The sequence below is a fragment of the Lissotriton vulgaris genome, chromosome 12, assembly GCF_964263255.1.
Source record: "Lissotriton vulgaris chromosome 12, aLisVul1.2, whole genome shotgun sequence".
Taxonomy (NCBI): Eukaryota; Metazoa; Chordata; class Amphibia; order Caudata; family Salamandridae; genus Lissotriton; species Lissotriton vulgaris.
The window spans coordinates 430,969,627-430,997,348 of NC_141700.1; the positions used below are offsets into that span (position 1 = coordinate 430,969,627).

The window sequence follows — 27,722 nt, forward strand, 5'->3', positions numbered from 1 at the left end:
TTTATTATATCTATTTTATCCTCCTTTGACCATTTTGTATTAACGCAGCACTGTTCCTTATTTCCTTGGGGGATTTCACAAGCGTTTCGATTTACTATAAGTGAAGGGTCATTTTGTTCCTGTGTTTGACCTTCAGTAAAGGAGTGGGGGTTTTCACACTCTCTACTTGTCCCCATAAGAGCCTCTAGGACCTCTAGGACCTCTAGATCCGAAGATTCCGCGGTATCTCCGGTGTTAATTATATTTGGTTTTACTGTAGTTTCTTTTTGAACATCAGTTACATCTCCCGGTTTCCTTTTGGGAGTTAGTCCCGTCCTTTCAATTGCTGCCTGGTGCACCTGGGCTATTACTGGTACTAATTTTCTGCCATCTGTATGTGCCAGCACAATCTCTGGAAATTGTTCTTGTGATGGTACATTGTCTAGCATAGCCATAGTAGCTCTAGGAGATGGTTGTGTTTTGGCCGGCTGCATTGGGGTTGGCAGTAGCGCAGATTCTCTTTGGGGGGCGTACATAGCCGCCAAGGGGTCTTTTAGAAAGAAAAACTTTTGTATCACTGTTTGGTGAGTCGGTTTAGCATTTGACTTTGTTGGTGGGGTTGGGACTGAAACCAGCCTGTCCCTGTACCCGCTTCGTTTTCCCCGATGTTGGTTTGTGAGACCTCCTCCTCTTGTACTTTTAGTTTTGTTTTTTTGTTTTTGTTTCCTTGTTTCCTTCGTGGTCTTGCTATGGCCTCCTGGCGGACGGTGCCTGATCGCATCTGTGGAGAATCCCGGCGCTGTGTTTCTTTGCGCACTCCCAGGTGCTGGAGGCCAGAGTGCACTTCCTTATCTTCCTTTACTTCCACAAACACTAACTCCTGTCAATCTCTTTAATGGTAAATCCGGCCCTGCGCTAATTAGCCCCGTGGCATTAGGGCTTAAGGGTGGCTTCTGATGAGGCAAATCGCTGGCCAAAGGCCCAACCCGATCCCAAAATAACAGAGCACACTGGGCACTTCGAATCGCTCTCTAAGCTGTTTTTCTTCTTTTTCTAGCAAAAAAGGCACGCAGCTCGTCGTTTGTCAATTTATGCTATCCATTTGCTCATTCGTGCTCCCCGCACTTGTCCTCCTTTCCCCAGGCAAGGGGTCAAGTGGTGGCCTCTGGGAGGGGCGCGTCGGGTCGGGTGAAATTTCGGCTGGCTTGGGCTTTAGGCTGCATACAAGCGCTTGTTTTTCGGCGCTTCGGCGCTTCCGATTTTATGCTTGCAGATTTCTATGGTACTTTATGTGCCAGTAATGAGCGTATAGCAGGTAATGAAATAGGTAGAGCGATTGGGTGAGGGGGAGGGAGAAGCGAGCGAGGGAGGATGATAGCGGGGTAGTGGGGTAGGCTGGTGGAGTGGCTCACCTCAGCTGCCTGCACCTGCACACACCAGCGGCTCTCTGCTCTCTGCTCTCATGAAGTGTCGCTCCTCCGCTCCTCCACTCAGCCTTGCACCAGCCTCCGGCACTCCTCCTCCGATGCTCCTTCCGGTGCTCCGCTCACACGCTCCGCTCAGCCGGTATCTTCTCCCATGTAACAGTGTGGCAGTGTTGCCAGTAGCCAGTTGCCAGTAACCTGTTGTCCTCTGTTCTCTGTTGCTAGGTTGGGGGAGTGTGCTGATGCCGGCGCTGACGCCGGGACTTGGGCCTGGGCTAAAGCCGGAGCTGGTGTTCACACAGCGCAGCCCGCGCTGCACGGCTCCACAACCGCTCCTCTGCAGCTCCTCCTCCTTGCTTGCTTGCTTGCTTGCTTACTCGTCACTCGTTTTGTGGGGTATTTTTTTGGGGGGGGGATTCTCAGGGGGGGGAGGCTCGCCATCCAAAACTGCTGCCCTGCTGCCCGGTCACTTTCAGTTCTCTTTCAGTTCCTCTTTCCGAGCTGCCGGTCCGCTCAGCTGCTCGCTGCTCACTTCCACTGCCGCTTTAATCCCCCGTAATTTTGCTGATTCTTCTATGCAGCCCTCCTGCTTGGACCCCCCGTGGGCCCCCACAGGATTCACTGGTTGTTTGGGGGTGCCGCTGCCGCCTCCTCGCTGTCCCCGGCTCCCAGCTCCCGGCTCCAGCTCCTGCGGGCTCTCGGTCTCCACTTCCGATGCTGCGCTCTGCTGCTGCTGCTCTCTCAGTCCTCTGCTGCTCTCTACAGGAAGTAACGTACGTAACGCTCGTCCTGTAATAGATGCCAACTCTGAGGCAGAATTAAAGCACCCATCTATTTGTGATAGAGCACTGTCATTTTATCATTTCAATAGTTACTTTTCAAATAGACAGACTAGATTTCAGTTAAAATTTGTTTGCAACTATGGCACAGCGAGCAAGGGACTGACATCTGGGCATACCCTTGGCCACTTAGTGAATCACATCAAACACCCAAAAGATGATCGGAGGAATACTTTCAACTAATCTAAACCACTAGCAATCTTTTGTGGTGGCATTACAACCAATAATTTTTCACACAATGTGCCACTCTAGACAGAGGTGTGCCTTATACAAATCAGCACTGACCTTGCTCCACAAGGGAACTATTCATCCCGAACTGTCAGAAAAGACCCCTTCAAAAGGGGAACACAGGTAACCGGACTCCCTCTGGTGTTTATAAGCCTTGTTAGTGCGCTATTGCGTGGACCGTGGGGCACAGTGTGCAAGGGGCCCAGGTCTAGGCATACCCTTCGGTATTTAGTTCAGTACATTAAACTCACAAATGATGATGGGAGGAATGCTGGCAAAGAGTCTCAATCTATTTTAATTTCAGGACTAAACATATTGGTGAAAGTCTAAGAGCTCTACTTTTTATTATTCTAAGCTCATACCACCAAAATGTTTGAACATTTTAAATGACCTCCATAATCATTCCAAACGAAACACAATAAACACCCAAAACTCTATTTTTCTAACAATTGCATTATGCCTTTGAACAAATTAACATGTCACATGGTATAGTTCCGGTGAAAATTCCATGTTTAGAAAAACCTTGGGGGCAAATTTACATACAAGTAGAAAGTACAACTGTTGTCCAGCTAGGTATTCCCTGTTGTACAGACATGCAAGAAAAGGAGAGAGAAAAATAAAAAGAAAAGGTGGAAAATGTGTCCCAAACCCCCTCTTTGTGTGACTGAGTCTGCAGGGGACATAACATGAATATCAGCCGCACACAATGTTCTACATATTGTCAGGTGGGGTCCGCCCTCTCTCTGTTGTCACGGCTATATGTATTTTTATTTATTTATTTATGCGTTTTTATATAGCGCGGACTTTACCCGAAGGCATCCGAGCGCTTCACAATAGGAACAGAAAATTACAAGTGAACTAATTACAAAAGCAGACGTTAAGTTACATGAGGTAAAAGTGACAATTGTGAGCAAAATTACTACATGAGGTAGCAAACAATGCATTACAGGAGGAAAGAGTGACAAGTGTGCAGGTTACAAGAGGAAACAAAGTAAAATTAGAGGTAATATACTGCAATATATGCTAGACACTCATTCACAAGAACAAACGTTACGTAGGCAATGGTGGCACTTGTGCAAGTATCAAAAGCAAACAAAATGTGAGAGGTAGTAAACAGTGTGTTACAAGAGAAAAGTGGCGTGTGCATGTTACAAAAGAGTACCAATCAAAGGTACAAGAATAATACTGCAATAAATGGCATACACTCCAACCACAAGAACACACTGGGAAGGCACTTCCATAGTCATGGAGAATAGAGTTTTCAATAATGGGAGGTCTTCCTTCAGATAATAGAGAGGGCGTGAATTACTTTTGGAGGTGTCTTTGGAGGAGGAGAACTTTGAGGTCCGTTTTGAAGACCTAGGAGGAGGTGGTGGTCCGGAGCTGAGGCGGAAGTGAGTTCCAGATTCTCACAGCGTTGCCTGAAAAGGATTGGGCCATCGATCTTTCTTTCTTGAAAGTGGGAGGTTCAAGCAGTAGATTTTCCGCATTACGTGATGGTCTAGAGCCTCCAGAGAGTTTCAGTTTATTCGCCAGGTAGCGTGGAGAGGAGGAGTGCAAGGCTTTTTGGGTGATACAGGCTGTCTTGTAGATAGCTCTAGCCTCGATGGGAAGCCGGCGGAGGGTGGATAACATCGGTGTGATGTGGGCGCTTCTTTTGACCTCATAAATTAAATTTGGCCACCCTATCCCTGATGATTGCCATTAATTTCTCCAGGGTGCAGATCAGCCGCACCCTCCCGCACCACATTTTCATGGACAGTGCCTGCAATTGCTTCCACATCTGAACAATGTTCAATCTGGCTGCTAAGAGGAGATGGGGGGTGGTCGTGGAATAAATCCTATCCACTCCCACATCCCCCAGTAGAATTAATAGGGGGTTAAGAGGCAAAGAAATGTTAGTTATCATGTATTTTGTACGAAGAACTTCAGACCAGAACTCCTGAATGTAGGGACAAGTCCAACAGCTACGGAGAAACATGCCTCCTTCCACATAGCCCTCCCAACATAGATCTGAGCCTCCAAACACCTTGGAAAGTCATACAGGAGTTAAGTACCACTGTTTCAATATCTTATATACATTCTCTTGATATCGGAGGCAAATGGATGATTTGGAGGCTATCTTCCAGATGGCATCTCATGTATCTACTGGTTTGTCCTCGATAAGCTCCCTCTCGCATTGCTTCACTAAGGCATGTTTTTGGAGGGGGGTGAGGTGTAGGATATGTTGGTATCAGAAGGAGATGCCTTTACAGTGGGTATTATTGAGATATAGATTTCAATAGGGGACTCCTCACGTTGCATAGCCCTATGGGCTGTAGGCCTCCCAGCCCAGTAAAGCATCTGAGTACATTTATAGGAATCTCTCTGAGTCAGTGCGCATTTCTCTGCCAGGTCTTCCCTCAGTCTTAAATCCTTATCTGCATAACAATCCCATAGTAAGGCTGAGCAGCCCTGAGTAAATCAGAAGGGTCGGGGAGTAGTCAGTCTTGGTGGAAAGTCTGGGATATGTGTTCAAGAGGTGATCGTGAAAGGGTAAAATGGGATAGTACCCCTCCCTCACACTTCTCACTAATATGCCAGGAGCAAAGACATCAGTGAAAGAGGGATGGGAGCCCCTGCCTATATTACTGGGGGATGCCATAGAAGCCCCAACAGGGGAACCAAAGAGAAGGCTTGGTCCACCTGTACCCATGGTTTACCCTTGGGGTGTGGTTCCACTCTGATGAATGGCAGAGTTGTGCCACTAAAATGTAGGAGACGACATCGGGAAAAACCATGCCCCCTAACATGTGGGGCAAAAAAGTGTTGCCCTTGCCACCCATGGAGACTCCCCTACACACAAAATCAAGCATTTTATTACAGATTTCTTAGTGGGTTGATTTGGGAATATTAAGAGGAAGAGTTTGGAGAATATATAGCAGCCAGGGTTCATTTTTAAACTATTGAGGCAGCCTAGGCAAGAGATCTCAAGCTTACCCTATCTATATAACTCCTTGTAAAGGGACGTGAGGAGTAGCAGGATATTGGTAGTATAGAGGACTCCAGTAGGTTATCGCCGGCATCTCCCAATGGAGGCCTCCTCTACAAACGTGGTCTCTGAGGGTATTCTGCAGGCCAGATACACCCATACCTGTGACTTGGAAAATTCCTTTTAAAACATGAGACCTGGAAGTATTGGTCAAGTGTACTCATCAATGCCAGAATACAAGCATCCGGGTCGGTGTTAAAACAGAGAATATCATTGGCTAAAATATCCAAATTGTGCTCCATCCTTCCCACAGTTATCCCATGGATCATGTTTTTTTTGGAGATCTTAGACACCAAGTTCTCCATTGTGAGAGCAAAAGCCACTGGAGATAGATAAAATCCCTGTTGTGTCCCGCTTGTGAGTTTAATGTTCAGGGAATGAGCAGCTTTGATCTTGAGTAAAGTGGTGAGTCTCTTTAAATTGGTCAGGATAATGGGTTTTATTTTCGGCCCCAAGTGAATCTTGTCAGGCACTTTAAAACACGTACGTCCAATCAACTCTGTCAAACACCTTTTCAGCATCAAGAGAGAGGAGCAGCAATAGCTGTTTCCATCTCTCGACAGTCTCCTTGAGCACAACTGCCAGTCATGTGTTAGCGTTTGCTTGTCCATTACAAATAAACCCAGATTGTTGAGAAGCTATAATAATGGGCCACACATGGTGAAGGCGGGCTACCAGTATAGATGTGAACAATTTCACATCACTGTAGGTTTGTCGAGTTTCAAGAGCAAAGTAAAGTTGGATTCCAACATGGTATCTATGACCACTCCAGTCGACAGAAACTAATTAAATACTTTGTTCAGGAGCTCAATCAGTAAGGGAGCGTAGGCTTTATAAAAGGTGGCCAAACAGCCGGAAAGTATGGACATATGAGTTCGATTCATCATGGGGTAATTTCAAACCAACCCAACAGGTTTACCCTTTTAATCGCTCTACTTGACCATCTCCCAGCATATAGCTGACTGGAGTTAAAGAAGTTTAAGACCTTCATGATTTTGCATTGAAGGATTCCCATCTGCTTGACAGACACTATGGAGAGCTTTGTTTTCCATTCTGTCTTTAATCTCCTAGGCTGAAATGCCACTCTGAGAGCTACTGGTCCTAGTTACATGCTAGCCCTGAATGACGGGGTGTTCCAGGCCCTGCCATTGATACCTGCATGTGTTCTGTGTCACATCTCCTCTGTTGGAGAAGGTAGAAAATCCTGAAGACAGAGGAAATTCTAACCAACGTGGAGGAAACCAGTGGATCAACAGCAATTGGAAATTTGTACTGTCTTCCCCGGTTAAAGTCTCCTTTGTGCCTGGGAATTTCAGGATGTCTTCCTAACAAAGAAGTTGCTGCTGCAACAAGACGTTTGGGACCTGAACTGCAGCTCAATCAAATTCAAACCCAAGGAGTTTAAGAAACTAAACAGTTTTAACACTTTATGACATTCATAAACAAAGACAGGGAACATTATGTATTAGATTTCCTACTTCCTTCAGTTCCGTCCAAGTGTGGAAAATCATGTAATGTATGTCATGCTTTAATAAAGTGCTGAACCAGAAACCAGAACCAGAAAAGTGTTTCTTAACTCGGAAAGATGGTGAAAGCCTTCCTACTCATTTCTTTCTTTAAACTCTATAAACAATGTTTGCCAGTAATATACAAAACGACATTTCAAGGTAAATCAAGAACTCCTCAAACAAAACTTTAATTTATTCTTGTTTGTTACATAGGGGCCTATTCATGAACTTCATTTTGTAGAGAATAAAGCAGTACTACAGTAGTACTATAGTGGTAACATACTACACAATTCTGCTCAATACCTACCAACCAAAGACCTCCCCCTCCACAGAAACCTTGGGACACAAAAGTTAGGAGAGGCAAAGGCTATATGTTTTTGAATGCCATGTTGTGCTCACATTTTATTTTCTGGACCACTGTCTATAATCTCTATGAGAATTTCATGAGACAAAACCTTTTTTCTCACAGCCATGGTTCATCAAATCCCAGCAGAGGGTCATCATTTTTCAAAGGGTAAAATCCTCTGAGAACTGCAGACTCCAAAAATGATAAAAACACCACCCTAAAATGATTTATATTGTGACAAAAATCTATAATTGCCCTTCATCAGTGCTCCTTTATGTGATCTTCTAAAATTGGTGGTCCTTACCATGCATTTCAACAAGAACCATGACTCCGACTCCTGTAATGGCTGCTGCAACATGTCCATATTATGGCCAACCAATTAAGGGGCTCCCCCGAGCCACCTTATATGTTTTTTCTTTTTTCATTCATTTTTATGATGCAAAATCCATGTCTCTGAGTTGTGTAATAGCTACAACAACATATTGTTCATATTGTGGCCACCCAATCAGGACTGACTAGCCCCCTTTAAAGTCACCAAGCAGTATAGACACCAACAGTATAGATAAACCTATTTTTAAACTTCTAAATGACCGCTATGAGCAACTCTTTAAACACAGATTTCTCAAAACCAATTCCACCAAATCACAAGAAACAAATTAAATGCAATTCTATTCAGCCATTTTCGGTATCTGTGACAGAAGTTTCCAGTGGGAATTAGCATGGGAAATCAATGTTTTGAGGCCCCACCCTTTTCTTGGACCCCACTGTATGGATCATTCCAAAACGTTCTAGGAAGAAACTGGGATGGAAGAACTTTTTTGGTGGAAAATTGCTAGCTGATTCATTAAATGACACCAACGTTTCAAAGTTATACCAAAATAAAAAACATTCTTCCTATGGCAACTCTGACCTAACTATAGCTATACAGTGGCAATCACCACTGTGTAATGGTAAGTATATTTATATATGTATATACCTCTTACATTTACTGCAAAACCTTGGCCACCATAGTGGAGAAAAGAGAGGCGAGCCTGAGGTCTCCAGCTGTATTTTTGTAACTAACATTTTGTAGTATGTGAGTAGATACTGTAGTACTACTTCAAGTACTATAGAATACAGTTTGTGAATAGTCCTAAACTGTTTATCTTCAATTAAGGTCTGATGCCATATTTGAGCTATAATTGAGCACCAGGAGTCCGTTTCAATACCTATTCATGAGAAAGTCATGTGCATTCCCAGCAGTGTCCTATTCCTGCTGTGTGGAGTTCTCCATAGTGAAGAACTCAACATGAGAAACAAGATCCCATATGCAAAAGCACATGACAACAGGACCAGGACTAATGAAGATTACTGGTAAGTAATATGGCATTACCCCCAGGTACCTGCAGTCCTCGTCCCATTCATTACAATATGAGAATGCCCAAGTCAAGCACCCACCCGGCATTCATATCAACAGAAACACAATGGAGACAACCACCACAGCAGAACCCAAAGTGATTTATTGCAACAGAAAACAAGGAAATCAGGATCTAACAGGCTGCAACACCCCAATTCAAAATTAGCATCCTCACACAGCAAATTCCAAAGCCGGTAATGCCGTACAAAGGAATTAGAGGAGGCCCAAGAAGCAGCTCTGTAAATATCAGACAGGGAGACCCCCACAATTCAGCCCATGTAGCTGCCGTATCCCGGGTAGAGCGACCCTGCGCCCCCCAGGATGAGGAGAACCCAAAAGGGAATAAGCTATCTCAATCACCTGCTTAAACCATCTACCAATGGACAAGGAAGAAGCTTTCTCACCCCAGGAGGATGCCCCAAAAGATACAAACAAGGAACCAGACTTCTGAAATGCACAGGTGGGCTCCAAATAGATGAGCAAGGCACTCTTGAGATCCAATAAGGACCACTGAAAGTCATCCTCAGAGTACGGTCAGCCACCAAGGCAGGCAAAACAACCTCCTGAGAACAATGGATTTGGGAAGCCACTGGGGGCACAAAGGATGAATCCAACCCTAAAACAAACCCATCCTCTGAGACAGGAAAGGTTCCTGTGCCAACTGAGCCGCCAACGCCTGGCTGAAGTAATAGCCACCAAAAATACAACCTTCAAAGAGACAAACTTAATACCGACCAGCTTCAAAGGCTCATAAATAGCCTCAATCAATGCCCTTAAGGCCAGAAGTAATTTTCACAAAGGGAACAGAGGATTCACCAAAAGTTGAGACAAAGAAAACCCCTTCAGCAAATGGGACAACAAATCATCCACATCAGACAGATTACCCCATGGGGACCTAAATGCCTTAATCGCAACCCACTGGACCCTTAAGGTAGACATAGCCTAACTCTTCTTGAAACCGTCCCAAAGAAACTGTAACACAGAAGTCAGAGAACACTCCTGAGGTGACAAAAGGAGAGCCTCACACCACTGTTGGAAATTCCCCCAGTGCTTCCCATAGGACTTGAGGGTAGTGTTATATTCCATATAGCTGTCCCAATATAGGCTCACGTACCATCGTAAACTTTCACCTATATTTTTCCGTACATTACATACATAAACGTTCTTAGGGACTGATCTTTTACCTAGATACGACACTGCCCACAGAACACTGAACTTTTCCTGGTAAAGGGCTCATACAGTAAGCATGAGGATTCTTGGAAACTTAGCAGGACAACCATCTCCTGTATAATATCTATGTATAAAGTTAATTCCCTAAGTCTTTCTAAGTCCAACAAGTGGCACAGCAAGGTAGAACTCCTGGGGAGACCTATGGGCGTATAAACATCACATCTTGCTGAGACAAACAGAGGAGATCAGGACTTTCCTGCCGACACATACTGATGCGAGACCCTGAGGTTCCTGCATGCAGATATTCTAGCTCACTGTGGTCTAACATCCCTTCCGGGGTGTCCAACCCAAGACCAAGACGGGGTCCCACAGTCTCTCACTTCAGGTAATGGAATTGACTTTATCCTAGAGGGATTCTTGGCTTAACACTACATACAAGCTAGGTACACTTAGGTACATCCATTTAGGGTAGCATCGTGGGAGTACGCATTTTATGGTCATGTAATTTATATACTTTCCTGTATTCATGGTCATAGAAAAATGGTAGAAATCTACCATCCTTTTACTTTCTTAGTGCTTCTAATCATTTATAAGTTTAACTGTCCAATGATTGTTTCAGGACACCTATTTTACACAAGAATAATGACTGTTCAATAAATACGTATTAAAAAACGTACACATCTTTTATTATGTGTATCTCTCTGAGACTAAGTGAGCACGAGTGACTGAGTGAAAAGCAGTACAATGTTTCCACGGTCCTGAGAGATTAGGGTTGTCATGTTTGATAGTTGCCAAGAACTATTCTCTCCCTGATAAGAAGAGTTTCTAGTGGCACTGTGGGCTAGCTGGTACACAGGCTAACATATACGGTGGGGGTGTCTAGAATTAGTCTAAGACCAATCCTACAGTGTATGTTGTCTAAACGGGCAGATCCTATACTGGTTTTATAGGAACTACACGAAGGTAGAAGGCTCATGGTATTGCTGAATGGCCAACGTTAAATGCCACGGGAGGACTGTACGCTGTAACCCACTCCCCTCAACTACAACACCGAAAGAAACAGTCGCGGGAGGGCAACAAAGGAGCTGACCTCAGGGGAGAGGAGAAGCAGGGTATCATCCAAGGACCCTGAGTAGCCAGAAGCTTGAGAGTGGGGAATCAAGACATCTGGGGCCAAAAGGGAACCACGATCACAACCAACTTGGATTCCCTCACCAGACGTTCCAGGAACTTTGGAATTAGAGCAAGAGGCGAAAAGGCATACAGCAGACGGTGTGGCCAAGGAAGAGCCAAAGCATCCATGCCACAAATTCACTCCTGATTAGAGCAAACCCAAAATTGGGGCAGCTGAGCATTTTACCGTAATGCAAAGAGGTCTAGGAAAAGGACACCAAACCTACCGCACACTTGCTTAAAGACTCCTTGGGTGAGAGACATCTCCTGCAATGGTGTAAATAACCGATTGAGAGCATCCGCCACCCTATTGTCCACACCCCGGATGTGAACAGCCACTAGATACTCAAGATGCCCCTCCACCCAGCAGATCAGCGGAACAATCTCAGCATTCAATGACGCGGAGCAAATCGCCCGATGGGTCAGATACACTATAGTCACCATGTTGTCGCACCAAACACAACATTCTGCCCCACCAGAAGCAGATGGAACCCCATTATCACCCTGAAGATGGCCGTTAGCTACCTCCAATTGGAGGACCTCCTTCCCTGCTGTAGGGACCAATGAGCCTGTAAAAAGCTGTCCCCACTGTACCACCCCAACCAAAAGCACTGGCATCCATGGTAAGGACCACAGAAGGATCAGGTTGCAACGGCACCCCCTTGGAAAGATTGTCCAGAACTGGTATGATGACCGAAGGCACCGGAACCTGCCGGTCGAGGTTCAGAGAGACTGGATTCCAAAGTGCAACCAGAAGGACCGACAGAGGCTGTAGATGGAAGCGGCCCTGGGCACTGTGAATCCAGCTGCCGCCATGAGACCTAAAAGATGCAACCACAGCCAAGCTTGAAAAGAAGCACCCCTCATCACCTTTACGGACAGGGACCTCAACACCAAAGCGTAGGGACCATCAAGAACATCTATTTCAGGTTGGTGTGAAATCTGGCCCCAATAAATGTCATGCCCTGAGATGGAAGCAGCTGACACTTCGGAAGGTTCAGCAGGAACCCATGATCTGATAGGACTGAACAAACCACCCATAGATTGAGAAGAACCTGCTCCTGTGATGGAGCATGGAACAGCCAATCGTGCAGATAAGGATATAGGTGGATGCCCTGGAGATGCAAGGAAGCCACCAATGGAGCCACTCTCCTTAGTGAAAACTTAAGGGCAGACCAAAGGCCAAAGGGCAGGACACAAAACTGATAATAAATCTCGTGAACGCTGAATCTGATATACTGCTGGAAGAAGAGATGGATTGGAACATGATAATACACATCCTGCACATCCCGAACACTAACGGGATCACTCTCCAGAGAGTCTCGTCTTGCAGGGGAGGTGGATGGCAAACTTGTTCAGCCCCTTCAAGTCCAACACCAGCTGAAAGTACCCTGTAGACTTGGCCACAAGGAAGATTATTGAGTGAAAGCCCATGCCCCTCTCCTGAGGTGGACTTTCAGAATGGCACCCTTCTGCAGCAGCGAGCAAATCTCTCACAATGCAGTCCTCTTCAACAGAGAGGAGGCCCAAGGAGTCAGACGAACCCCCGAAGCTGAAGGAGTCACTGCAAACTCAATCTTGTAGCTTTACAATGTCCAACACCCAAGCGCATGAAGACTATTTTTCCCAGGCTCAAAGAAAGATCTGAATCCGTCCCCTGACCACAAATACCTGTACCTCCCTTATATAGTCAGGAGCAGGGCTTCAGCAGAGGGGACATTATCATCCTGTCCATAAAACTGCCAGAATGAAATTTGTCCAGACCACAGGGATAATGCTACTGAGTCGACTGATGGAAGGAAGACTTGGGTTTTAATACCGCTTATCAGATGTGGCCTGCTTCAGAGAAGAGGAGTGCTTCTTCTGCTTGAAAAGCTTGTGCAGCTTAACCTCCAACTCCTTCCTGTCCTTCAAGATCAAATTTCAGTGAGCAGTCACATAGGCCCCAACGGGCAAAGCAGAGGCCCTCTCCACATGAAAGGAGATATCCGATAGAAATCGAACGTGGTGATTGACCTGTTTCAGAAGACAAGAACTGTCAAAAATGTAATGGAGTGACATATAAAGGGCTTGGACATCGTAAATCAGATATCGGGCTACATAAGTCCCACAAATGCCAACGCTTAGTGCCAAATCAGAACCGGAGTACACTTTCCTAAGGGAAGTTTCCACCTTTTTGTCCACTGAGTCTTGGATCACAGCCTCCTTAGTCAGAGAAGTTCGTCCTATGAGGCAGTCCAAAAACAAATTGATTGGACTAGAATCAGGCAATTATTTAGGCATGTCCTGAAGAGGGTACAACTTGGCCATGATCCTGGGAAGCAAAATGTTATCATGGTTCCTCCACTCCCTCTTCAACACCTTATGGATGAAGGGGTGCAACAGAACATCCACAGTGGCCACAACCTGGTGCAGCAGTGATACCGATGAAATGTCCGAGACCTCCTCCTCCGGGAAGCCTATATTGTATTTGACATGTCTCTAACAGCTCTGTAACATGTCTCTGTCAATATATTTTCCATTGTGACCCTCTGCACCCAGACCCTACTCATTTGAATCAGACAAATGTGAAACTAGCACAGGGAACGAGTCCTTGGGTTTTCCTCCACTGCCCATCTCCAGCAAAGGTCTCCTTGATCAGATGCTTCAGGCTGGTGTTATCTCCTTTCCTCCTAAGTTTAGAGCTGGGCAGGGAAGGAAAAGAAGGAGAGGAAAGCGAGGTGGAAGAGGAAGACTCCTCAAAATGTCGCTGCTTCATGGAATCTTTCTCCATGACACAGATCAGTGCTGCCTAAGAACTGCACAGGTTACACTTGCCACAGGAAAACAACAAACGCCTGACCACAACAGCATGGGGTCATAACACAACTGCTATGCGGTACTCACACCAGACCGACCTAATAATCTGGAAACCTCGCTCTCAATCCGACTCTAACTGCTACAGGTGCTTATGCCTCACATCGCACCTGCAGCATCAGAAACGGCAGAACAGCCCGGAGTTAGTGCCAAACGCAAAAAGTGCCAGCATGAATGAAGACAAAATCCACTGCATGCCCCCTAGTCTCCCAGCAGAGAGGGAGACATGCACCATTGTACCTCAAGATGCAGCCACAACGCATCCTCCACCAGCCCAGCCAACAGTAAGACGCTCCCCCTCCCTCAAGCGCCTTGAGACCCTCTGGGTGAGTAGTGCGCTATACAAATTCAAACTTGACTTGAAACTTGACTTGAACCCGGAAAGGCCCTGTAGCAATGGTTCCCCAGCCTTGGGAATTCCCTGAAGGCCTAAGTAAGGTACATTTGGTCATAAACTTCTATTTATGATCAAATTTACCTTTGTGATTAGGGTTCTTCTTATCTTAATGTTGCTTCCACACAAAGCAGTGATTCATGCTGCAATCAGCCTTTTTGAATTGTGCTACAAAGCCTTGTATCACTCCCATTGTGCAAAGATAAGACTACATGTAAATGCATATTGAAGAGTTAAGGGGGCTCTTAACTTTAAATACCATTCATTTTGATACGTCACCCAACCTTGCAAAACTATTGAACATCTTGGGAAGCCCTACATTGACTAATAGAAGTGTAATGGTCAGGCTTCAGATACTAGCATTCAGAGTTAGTCAACACCTAATTAATTATTATATGGTTTGCATGCTTGATTATGGCGTGCACCTTGGAGATTATATTGACCGGTTTTCACAGTACTTTCAAACAAGTATGAAAACCCTGTAGTTAATGTATGATTTCTTTGTTCTAATATAACCTTTTTATTCTTTCTTAGAAATGTATCATTATTGAATGTTTGCATGTGTGTGGTATCGATTGTTTATGTATTTTGTACCAACACTGACTGTATTTCCTTTAAATGTGTAGTTCTGTAATATGACACAATATGTTTCAAGCTCAACAAAAATAAAAAATAGATCAAATAAATGCAACCTTATTCTCTCTATCAGAATAGCTCTTGACTGCACCCTAGCTCTTGTTAGCTCTCACACGAGTGTCTATGGCTCTCTTTCTCTCATTGCTACAATAGATGTATCTATTGTTTGTTTTCTATCTCAATTTCTGCTCCTGTCTCTCTCAGTAACCCTTCCTATCTCACTGCTGTCTCTAATGACCTCTCTACCTCTTCTCTTGCATTGTTGTAAAGCACAGGGGTCAAATGTAGCTATTCGTGTATTCAAATTATTACAATTGTCTTACAAATATTTCTGTTAAGCTTGAAGGAACTGAAAAGAAAGAAAAAATAATTGAGCAATATTCTAAGAGCACACCATGATTAATGCTTTGTAGGAAAAATAATGTAGTCAGGTGAAAAATAATGTGTCTTTCGATCATTGCTTTAAATCAAATGTGTTACTTCTTTCAGGTTGTGTGGATTACAGCCACCCTGCCTTATGTTGTATTATTCGTGTTACTCATCCATGGAATTACATTACCTGGTGCATATAATGGAATAAAAGCCTACCTCAATATAGATTTCAGAAGATTAAAAGAAGCTACGGTAAGTTCTTTTTCACATCTGCCAAAACATTCAAATGTGGCAGGTAAAAGAATAGCTTACCACACATCTACGAACATTGACGTGAACAAAACCTATATGCTGGCATGCTCACAACCCATGTCACAATTATTATAACATGACTTTAGCAACTTATTTGCTTGAATGTGTAATTTAGTCGGAAGTTAGTCAGGTCAGGTCCATGCCAGGTTGCCAGTGTCTAGTTTTTGTCTATGTCAAGTGTTGCGTGTTGCCCATTTGATGGAAGTAACTTGACTACTTCATCCGTTTATATTTTATAGCAGCCCGTATATAAGTATCATGAGTTTTGTTTCTTTCCCTACTGCATTTGTTACAGAGCAAATGTTTGCCCATTTCATGATATTTGTGACTTTGTGTTCTAAGATTAAATTTTCTGCAGTTTGGGATGTACACTGATTAGACCAAGGCTGCGTATATTTTCTTTCATATTGTGTATTGTTAAATCATTGACAATCTATGCATTTTAGTCTGGCTGCTTTAAAATATAATTGTATTTTAGTAGTAATGACAATGTGTGAAGCCAAAGACAGATAAAAATCGTTATTCCTTATAACTTTCTAAAGGTTACACAAATCTGTTAGAGGTTTATGAAGGCCTTCCACCATGAACGTTAGCTACCAAATTTTTCAGTTACATCCGCTGAACCCTTCTGGTTATCAGAATATATAGTACTTGTAGGTTCACCAAGAACCCGAGAAATCCAGAGCCAATAACTAAGCAGCATCTTGCAATGATTTTTCATTGTTTACTGGGTATATAGCAATTCATTTGGTAAAATATAAAGAATGAAAAAGACACCTATGTATTTCCGAAATGGGAAAAAATAGAGAGTTTGAAAACAGTATCTATTTGCAAATCTCCAAAATTCTGTGTATCCATACTAGCATGTAAATTATAGGACATTTTTCAAAGTGACTTCTTTTTTCCACATTGTCTTACATTTGTAAGGCAGAAATGCATAGAAAGTCAATAGACAACAATAGTTGCTCTACAATTCTGTATTTCCATAAGTCTCCCAATAAAAATGGTACCTTACTTGTGTGGGTAGGTCGAGTGCCCACAACAGGAAATGTCGGAAAACTCAATGTGGACACACCACATTTTTTATGTGAAAACAGACCCCTTTTTTTATCAAAGTGCCTAGCTGTGGATTTTGACCCCTAGCTCAGCTGCCACCTAGGAAAATCTAGAAAACTTCTACATTTTTGAAAAGTAGACACCCAGGGAAATCCAGGGTGGGTGACTCGTTTGACTCTCACTAGGTTATGTTACCCAGAATCCCTTGCAAACCTTTGTCAAAAACAACACATTTTCCGCACATGTTTGTGATGAAAAGTTCTGGAATCTGTGTGGATCCTCACAATTCCACCCACCCTGCATTTTCCAACGTCTCCCGATAAAAATGGTAACTCACTTGTGTGGGTAGGCCTTGTGCCCGTGACAGGAAATGGGCCACAACGCAATGTGGACACACCACATTTTTACCTTGAAAAATGAATCTTTTCTTAACGTGCCTAGCTGTCGATTTTGAACCCTATCTCTACCAGCACCTAGGGAAACCTAGCAAACCTATATATTTTTGAAAATTAGACACCCAGGGTAATCCAGGAGCGGGTGACTTGTGTGGCTCTCACCAGGTTCTGTTACCCAGAATCCCTTTTAAACCTCAAACTTTGTCAAAGAAATTACATGTTTCCCACATTTCTGTGATGGAAAGTTCTGGAATCTACGTGGGTCCACAAACTTCCACCCACCCCACATTCTCCAAAGACTCCCAATAGAAATGGTACCTCACTCATGGGGGTGGGAAAAGTACCAGCGGCAGGCAAGAGCCCAAAACGTATTGTGGAGACATCAAAATTACCCATCACAAAATGACCTGTTTTTGCAAGAGGTGGTCTCCTGAGTTTTAGGCCCTGGGCTCGGTGGCCGTCTAGGGAAACTTACCAAACCCACACATTTCTGAAAACTAGAGACCGGAGAAGTCTAGGGAGGTATAGCTTGCATGGATTCCCCAATTTTTTCCTACCCAGAATCCCCTGCAAACATCAAATGTAGCTGAAAAAAAATCACATTTTTCTCAAATTTCTTTGTGGGAAAGATGTGGGATCACTGAGCTGACACAAATTTCCTACCACTCAGCATTCCCCCAGGTCTCCCGATAAAAATGGTACCTCACTCGTGTGGGTTGCTCAAGTACCTGCGACGGGCAAGGGCCCAAAACCTATTGTGGAGACATCAAAATGACATCACAAAATGACCTGTTTTTGCAAGGGGGAGCCACCTGGGTTTTGGCCCCGGGCTCAGCAGCCATCGAGGGAAATCCACCAAACCCACACATTTCCTAAAACTAGAGACCGTGGGGAGTCCAGGTTGGTAAAAGCTTGCGTGGATCCCCCAACATTTCCCTTCTCAGAAAAATTGTGGGTTTTTTAATGCCAGAATAATATGACACAGTAATGCAAGAAAAATGTGAGACTCTAGTCACATTTTCAGGTTTGCATGGCATTGTGAGTAAAACAACTTGTTGGGATCCATGAGAGGCACACCAACCAACACTCCCCATTTTTTGGGGTTTACAAAAATATCTAAAGTTGTACATTTTCCCTAGAGACAGGCTACACCTTAGCACAGAAAGATGGATAAGACAAATATGACTGCCTATCCATATGTTGCTCAAATACTCACACATACTGTTTGTATTTGGCACAACAGTGAGTGGGAGATTTCACAAAAAGGAATTGTAATGTTAATAATTAAAAGATTAAAAACCTGAACCAATGATTCACAGCTCCTGACCTGTAAAGCCACGACAAGGCACCAACCACTTTACAGGCCATTCACACACCTTTCATACTTGACACACAAGTTCAAACCACCAGTTGCGGCCCCAGCACATTACAACACTCACATCAACAGAATGTCTAGACAATGTACACCCTGGCAGAGAGAGACAGAAAAGACAAATATTATTTCAAACAAACAAATCCTGACGTACACACACATACTGAATGGATTTAGCACGAGGGTGAGTGAAGGTTCAGATTGTAAAATTCTATTAACAAGAGATTTTACAAAATGGAAATGCACTGTTAATAATTAAGAGGTTAAAAACCTGGACAAATGACTCCCAGCTCGTGAGCTGTAAAACCAAAGCAAGGCACCAGCCTCTTTGCAGGCCATTCACACACCTTCCATACATGCTACACACAAGAACATTCACACTGCCAGCCACAGGCCCAGCACATTACAACATTCACATCAACAGACAGAACCATTCAAGAACCCATCACTTTCATACTCCCACATGACTGACACAGCAATCACATGAGCTAGTGGTTGACAAAGTGTGTGCAGTGGCATTTGGCTAACAAAGTGTGTAATGACCAGCAGCAAGTCACTACTCATACACCACCAGCCAAATGCCAGCCCACGCACACCGCCAGACCAGCGCCAGTCCATGCACACTGTCAGTCGAGCACCACCCCACGCACACCACCAACCAAGAGCCAGCCCATGCACACCACCAGCCAAGCGTGAACCCACGCACACTGCTAGCCAAGCTCCAGTCCATACAGACCACCAGCCACGCGCCAGTCCACGCACATCATCATCAAATTCTTTTTTAACATAAAAGAAAACACAAACCAATTGGAAGTAGATACAAAACTATACCTACAAACACAACAGCAGTAAATAAAGGCATCATTTTAATGCCAACCATGAAACTGAACAACAAATTTAAAACCATACAGACTAGGCAGCACACTATTAGATTTATTGTTGCTCTGAAAATCTCTTTTGAGTGTGATACAATCTGAAACATGTGGGGACACACAGCTCAGGATTAGAAGGACAATCATCACAGTGCATACAACTCTCCTTCTGCATACCTCTTTGCAAACAGGCTCTACATCTCTTACATGGATTGGTTTTTCAGTGTGGGAGGAATTAAATCGGGGAAGTGGAGATCTTTCAATCCAGTCACATCCTCCACCTCTCCAACTTGAGGAACACTTGCCTGTTCCACTACAATAAGGCTGCATATCACAGACTCCTGACACTGAACAAAAGTCTTCTTTGACACTGGGGAACACTCCTTGAACACAGAAAAAGTGTTAAAAGTTGCTAAATTGAAAAGATGGATGGCCAACTTCTTATACCAAATGTAAGCCTTAGGAATAGCAGTGTGAGGTTCCAACCTCTGATCTACTCTATAAACAACACCTATGTGCTTATTGCAGTCTACAATGCACACTGGTTTGCACACTTCAGCAGCCTGACCCCAAACAGCCACAGGTGAAATACTTTCATCATGGACAACAGGATGTGGGAGCACACTGCTGACCTCTCAGGCAAGGTTCGCCCCTAGCATTCTTGTAAATGCAGTCTCTTGTAGCTCGCTCCGATATTTTTGAGTATTTCGCCAAGGTTGGCACAGATAGTGCTGATCTCTAGACACCTGTTTCTGGTTTAATATTTACTTTCATCATGGATGGTAGTCAGCATGTACACATCCCTTCTGTCCACAAATTTCGCAGCTAGCAGTTCATCACAACCCAAGGCACTGCACTCTCACCCCAGAAGCTTTTTACAAACAAGACCTTTTGGGTAACCTTTACGGTTAGAGCGGATTGTGCCACAAGCAAGAATGCCTACTTTGAACAATTCCTTAAACAATTGCATAGCAGTGTAGAAGTTATCTAGGTACAAATGGGGACCTTTGTTAAAAAGCCATGTAGCAAGTTCCCACACAATTTTTTCAGAAACTCCTAAAGGGGACGAACATCCAGGGAGGACAATAGTGGAATCCCTAACAGAGTATGCCTGGAAATTATAGACATATCCTGTCCTGCTCTCAGACAAAATATACATCTTAATTCCATAACGTGGCCTCTTGCTAGGAATGTACTGTCTAAAAAGCAAACAACCCTTGAACAGGGCCAAAGACTCATCAATAGCTATTTCTTTCCCTGGAGTAAAGATCTCTGAAAATGGGTCTACAAAGTGATCAAGAACAGACCAAAACAAGATGGTCACAGCCAGGGTGATCTCGTGGCAACGCTGAAGGATTAGCCACAAAATGCATCATCCGAAGTAAATTCTAAACATGACTCATAATTGCTGGAAATATGGCAGTTTCCATCAACGGACTGGTGGACCAATATGAAGCCATGGACAGCTTCCTTATCAAGCCTATAAAAAAAGTTAAACCCAAAAGCTTCTTCATCTCATCCACATTTGTGGGAGTCCACCGGGTAGATCTAGAGTGGTCACTGTTGTCCCTCATACTGTTCAGCATACAAATTAGTCTGCTCAACAATCTCAGCCAAAAATACATCATCCATAAACAACTGAAAAACTGTATACGTAAAACATTTTAACACTCCACTCTACACCCTGCATCACCACTAAAGGCAGGCAACACTGTCTGTACCATGTTTGGATCAACCCAGAGTCCTGCACTTCCAATGGGAAGCCTTGAGCCCCAGGCTGTAATCCAGATGCCTCTTGCGGTACCATTGACACATCAGTGTCCTCCTCTAAAACAGGCACTTCATCTGCACTGAGAGTAGTTTCAGCCACACTGAGAGTAGGTTCATCATCAGATAATTCCTTGTAAACAGAAAACTCACTGCCAAAATCTTGCACTTCCTCCTCTCCCTCAGATGTACTGTCGGTCTCATAATCATGGTCAGAGGGAGTTTCAAAAAGCATACCAACCACCTGCTGAGAAGTAATTCTGTGGCTAGCCATAATCCTTACTTGCAAAGCTAACTTGTCAAACAAATCAACAACAACAAACACTTAGTAAAATAAGTAATAAAAAAATGGGGCTTTATCACAAAGACCTATATACTCTAAAACTATACCACTCACTTGTCAGAAGCAGCTAGACTCACCACCACCCACTCTGCCTGCGCAGACACAGCAAGAACCATCAATATCCCACTAAAAAAAAAGAAAATTACACATAAGACAACGGAAAACACATCGCAAAGAATTTCTTGCTCAAAACACAAACTAAATATGCTGCTTTTATGGCACCACTTACAAAAAAATTCACTTATGCAGGACAATAATACTCATTTGAAATCAACGCAACAAAGAAAACTATTCCTACTGAATAAATGCAACTATGCAAAACTGCAGATCAACCACTGCTGAAACCACAAAGAAGAACCAAAAGATTTGCACTAGCATAAAAAGGAAAAATAAAACATTACAATCACATATGCAAATATTGCACCAGTCCACACACAATCCACCAGCCAAGCTGGGGGGTAGGTGGGCCAAAAAACACAAGGCCGATCTGTCCCTAAGGGGGGGGGGGAAACAGGCATAAACTTCACCCACGTAAAAGGGGCCACTTCCCAACAACATTTAAAAAATGCCTGGTATCTAGTGGTACCTGCCCACCTTGGCAACAGATATACCTAAAACATATGACCTATCTGCCCCCAAAGGGGCCACTCCCGATACAACACAAAAACAATCCCTGGTGTCTAATGCCCCACTGGGGGCAGATGGGCCAAAAAACATAAGGCCGATCTGTCCCCAAGAGGGGTAGAAATGGCCACAATATTCACCACCATAAAGGGGAGCGACCCTTGCCCAAGGGGCCGCTCCCCACAAACATTTATGTTAAAAAAAATCTCTGGTGGCCCAGTGGGCCATCTAAAATAATGTTGGGCCGGTCAGTCCCCCCCAGGGGGGCAGAAACATCCACACAAAATGGCCCCCAAAGGGGAGCGACCCTTGCCCAAGGAGCCGCTCCCCACATGCATTAGATACGTAAACAAAAAGAAAAAATAAATCACTGGTGGCCAAGTGGCCATCTAAATTAATGTTGGGCCGATCTTCCCCCCAGGGGGGCAGAAACAGCCACACAAAATGCCCCAAAAGAGAGCGACCCTTGCCCAAAGGGCAGCTCCCCACATGAATTATTAAACAGAAAAAAACCCTAACACTAAAACAATCCCTGGTGTCTAGTGGGCCTTCCTGCTGTACGATTGCGCGATCCTACAGCAAGATTACTCAACAATCATTTGCAATGCAATAGGTCTCGCATTAGGAAAGTTTGAGCTATTGGTATTGTAAATGACACATTTTATATTTATATATTGGTTTTGAAAATAGCTAAATTAATAGCTTTGTCATTTACAATGCCAATAGTTTTAACTTTAGCATATGTGACACCTATAGCATTTGTAATGCAATATGTGTTGTATTTACGTGACTTAGATGTATTGATATTACAAATAAAAATGCCTTTTAATTTTTTATAATAATTAATACTTAAATAAAAGTTATTGTAATTTATAATGGCAATAGCTTTTGTAAATAACTTTTGTGAAGATGATGTCAATTGTATCTTATTGTGACGAAAATCCAAGAACAGAAGTGAAATATTAACACCTATTTGTGACATTTGTAATAAAGCTTGAAACAGTGAGAGAACATATTCGAACCAGTTGTTGTTGAATGGTTGCACAGATTGATGCTGTGGTGGTGCTGAGTGATGTTGTGGTGGGGACGAGTGATGCTGTGGAGTTCAGTGATGCTGTGGTAGCGCATAGTGATGTTGTGGTGCCCCTGAGTGATGCTGTGGTGGTGCTGAGTGATGCTGTGGTGATGCAATAGATAGATAGAGTGAGGGCGATAGATAGATAGAGGGAGGGCGATAGAGTGAGGGCGATAGATAGATAGATAAAGTGTATTTATGTTGCATTGAGTAGAGTGTAAGTATGAGGTGTGTAATGATATGGCACTGGCACTGAGTGGTATTATGTGGAGTGAATTTACGTTGCATAGAGAAGAGTGTAATTATGTGACGTGTAACTATGTGGCACTGAGTTGTAATATGGAGTGTATGTTGTATTCAGTAGAGTGTAATTTTGTGGCGTGTAATTATGTGGCACTGAGTGGGATTTGGAGTGTATGTTGCATCGAGTGCAGTGTAATTATGTAGCATATAATTATATGGCACTTAGTGGTATTGTTTGGAGTGTATGTTGCATTGAGTGCATTGTAATTATGTAGCATATAATTATGTGGCACTGAGTGGTATTGTGTGGAGTGTGTTGCATTCAGTAGAGTGTAAATATGTGGTGTTTAATTATCTGGCACTGAGTGGTATTTGGAGTGTATGTTGCATTGAGTGCAGTGTAATTATGTAGCATATAATTATGTGGCACTGAGTGGTATTTGGAGTGTATGTTGCGTTGAGCAGAGTGTAATTATGTGGTGTGTAATTATGTGGCACTGAGTGGTATTTGGAGTGTATGTTGCATTGAGTGCAGTGTAATTATGTTGCATATAACTATGTCACTGTAAGTGTGGCGTGTTGTCGCCCCTGAAACAACGGCACTGCTTGGTGCTGTCGCACAGTTTAACCTAAATAAACGTTTTTGTCCTCATTTTTGCCATTTTTTCAATTTTTACTAATATTTTTCACGTATTTCAATTTTGCGAGATTTCTGTATTGTTCCACACGTCAGACAACATGCCAATTTTCTCAGTTTTCTCATGTTCAGGTTTGTCCATCCAGACCTTTTTCCCAAAACTAGTACAAACGCCAAGATCCATCAGAAACAGTATTTTATTAGACCAATGCATTTCGGGCCCTTCCAGCCCTTCGTCAGGGATGACTGAAAATGTTAAATAGACATATATTATTGTCAGGTACAATGTTATTTAAGCTAGACAATCAATGAAAATCAATATTTTACAGTCCCTATTAACACCTTAACAGCTATGGAACGTCCAGCTCCAGTGCTGAACGTTCCATTGCGCAGGTGAGGTTTGAACGTCCAACGGCCGACGGCAGCACTTCCGAGGTAGTGGTCCCGTCGGCCGTTGGACTAGGCGCAGCACTTATGAGGTTAAAAAACGCACATTTGTTATATTCCTTTCCTTTATACCAGTACGGTTCAAACCTATCAGAAGTTTCATTAGCCAATAAGTGTTTTAATCACAGTCATCTCCACCTGTTGTTACTTGTCACCTGTACTCCCAAAGACTCGAGCCCTCACTACTGAATGTTTATTTGAGTGTCTCAATCTCCCTCCTCTATCTCGCCGTGTGATCTTGTTTACATTCTCACTCAAATGAAATGCCCCTTTCACCTTACTCTGATAACGAACGCCAAAACCGGAACAGCATGTCACCTCCCTTCATCCCATCATTCACATACTTTCTTTTGCATGTTTTCCCGCTACCCTCCTCACATTTCTCTCTTTATCATTTTTCTTCCTTCTGTGTTACTCGTATCGTGCCTCAGCAATGCTTCTCTTCTCCCCATGTTATCTTTCTTCATTTCCGCTCGTTACCACCCTCAGCGTTACAAACCAGACTCTCTCCTCGTTAACGTACCTGCCTCTGATGGAAACCATTCTCCTCCTCCTCTTTCTATTCTCATATAACTATGTGGCAGTGAGTAGTATTTGGATTTAATGTTGCATTGAGTGCTGTGTAATTATGTGGCTTGTAATTATGTGGCACTGAGTGGGATTTTATGTAAGGTCCCTGTGCTTGAATGAAAATAAATTAATGTTGCGATGGTCTTACATAGCGCAAATGTGGGCACTTTACAACACTGCAAAAAAAAGCCAAAATATCAAAGCAGCGACACGGAGTATACAATCGAGAGACAGCTGACTGGGGAGCCAGGTTCGAGTCCCGGCGGCACTGAACTTGTGATTCTGAGCAAATTGCTTAATCGCCCGTGCCTAAACCAACAAAAGAAAAAAAAAATGATGTAAGGTCCCTGTGCTTGAATAAAAATAAATCAATGTTACGACGGCCTTATATAGCGCGCATTTGAGCGCTTTACATCACTGCAAGAAAAAGCCAAAACATCAAAGCAGCGACCACGACCATCAGATGAAGCGCTGCCGGCTTTGTGAGCAGGAGGGAGTGGGAGGAGGGAGTGATGGTGGGAGTGATAGGGGCGAGTGTTAGGGATCAAAGCGCTTTGCCGCAGGCTGCCAAATGGTGCGCCCCACAGGATGTGACATAGAGGCTTTACTTATGTGCACAGTGAGATGTGCTATGGCTACTTAGACTGCTGTGTCTGCACACCAGGGTTCATAATAGAAGCACTCTGCTGTAAAACACATCGGTTCTGTTAGGGCTACTAGAGCAAAGCAGAGTACGGACGATTACCAGGGACATGTCTATGTGTGCCTGTATACTTGCCACTGTACACGAGAGTGCATATCTCAGACAAAGAGCATCTGGTCTGTTATCAGTGCTGCACTTTGGTATTACACATCCAGATGTAATCCGATAGCAGCATATCCGCCTGCATCCCTTATTTTATGTACATATGGATGAAGGGATTGTGTGAGCAAACCTCTGCCACAGTTCTTCTACAGTGCCGAATGACTTCTAAATTTGCACCCAGAATGGGCACACGGAGTATGCAATCAAGAGACAGCTGACTGGGGAGCCAGGTTCGAGTCCCGGTGTCACTGAACCTGTAATTCTGAGCAAATTGCTTAGTCGCCCCATGCCTAAACCAACAAATGAAAAAAAATGTATGTAAGGTTCCTGTGCTTGAATAACAATAAATTAATGTTACGATGGTCTTATATAGCGCGAATGTGAGCGCTTTACAACACTTAAAAAAAAAGCCAAAACATCAAAGCAGCCACATGGAGTATACAATCGAGGGACAGCTGACTAGGGAGCCAGGTTCGAGTCCTGGCGGCACTGAACCTGTGATTCTGAGCACATTGCCTAATCGCCCCGTGCCTAAACCAACAAATGAAAAAAAAATGTATGTAAGGTCCCTGTGCTTGAATAAAAATAAATGAATGTTACAATGGTCTTATATAGCACGAATCTGAGCGCTTTACAACACTGCAACAAGCAATGGCCGTGCGCCGTGCTGAAAGTGAAAAAACAAGCGAGGAGCTGAGAGCGTTGTTGTGAGAGGGGGAGCAGGAGGTGTGGTGCTCAGCAATGAAAAGCGCTTTGCTGTTCTCAGTGTGGTGGTAGGCTGCCAAATGGTGAGCGCGCGCCCGGGGCATATGCACTGGCCATAATCCGCATTCCAAAGCCCTCTGGCAGCATTTCATGGAGCCCCTACATAAGTCTCACCGGAGCAATGCGCAAGCGCATTGGCTCAGGCGAGAACTGAAAAGGCATGGGAGGAAAGGAAAACCCTTTCCTTTCCCCCGATTCCTCTTTGTTTCCAAAATCCCCCCCTCCCAAGGAGAAACTCACCTTCTCCTACTGGACACGCTGGTAGCAACTGGCTTCCAGCGCATCCAGTTTTGTCTAATGATGTTCGGCGCGAGATACACGCTGACATCAGTAGATGATGTGGAAAGGGCAGCGGAAGGGCTTCCGCCGTCCACCCTTGTGGGTGCAGTATGAAGGGCTTCCCACGGGGGTACCTACGTAGCGCTTCCCCATGGGTGGGTGCTAGTGCGGCCGAGAGCCGTCCTGAGCACACCCCCACCGTGGCTCAGGATGGCTCCCAGCCATCCGGGGCACGGAAGGGGTTAAATGCAATTTGCAACCAAACAGCATTAATTCACAGGTTAAATGGTCCTAATAGCCATCAAAGAGAATATTTGAATGTTTCCAAGTTAATTTGGAAGACATGTCACAGAATGCCTCTCTATTTTACCGAGGGCCAAAACACAGCAACTAGGGAAGCATGGAGTTGTCACTTACTCCAAAATGCTCCTATAAATTTACCTGAAAAAGAAGCAAATTATTAAGAGAGTAGTTCTATGCAATCCTTGGTGAAGATGTTTACTCTTCTAGAAATATGTCCTTGCTCTTACTTACAAAGTCCTAGATGTGCATCAGAGCCAGTTATAGGATTACCAAAAGGATCCATGTTATCAGAACACCACATTTTGTGCCCTGAGTTTTCATTTACAAATCAGTGCACTCCTGCATCAGTTCAACTAAACAAATTAGAAACCTGAAAACAATATTTTGTACAACCAACAGCAGAACTGGAAAAATTGTATCACAATGACATGGTGCCATCTTTTTAAAATTGAGCTATTTGCAGAGGGTCCTTTATGGCAGCTCAGTATCAATGAGAGTTTTCATT

The 27,722-nt window shown here is 43.9% G+C and overlaps 1 protein-coding gene across 1 annotated transcript in view; it reads left to right on the forward strand.

Moving 5' to 3' along the window:
* SLC6A2 (solute carrier family 6 member 2) overlaps positions 1–27,722 on the forward strand; it is a 1,509,850-nt gene that overhangs the window by 682,669 nt on the left and 799,459 nt on the right. Inside the window, exon 6 of the mRNA XM_086945193.1 lies at positions 15,470–15,604. Coding sequence (XP_086801319.1) covers positions 15,470–15,604 — 135 coding nt within the window. The remainder of the gene's footprint in view (positions 1–15,469; positions 15,605–27,722) is intronic.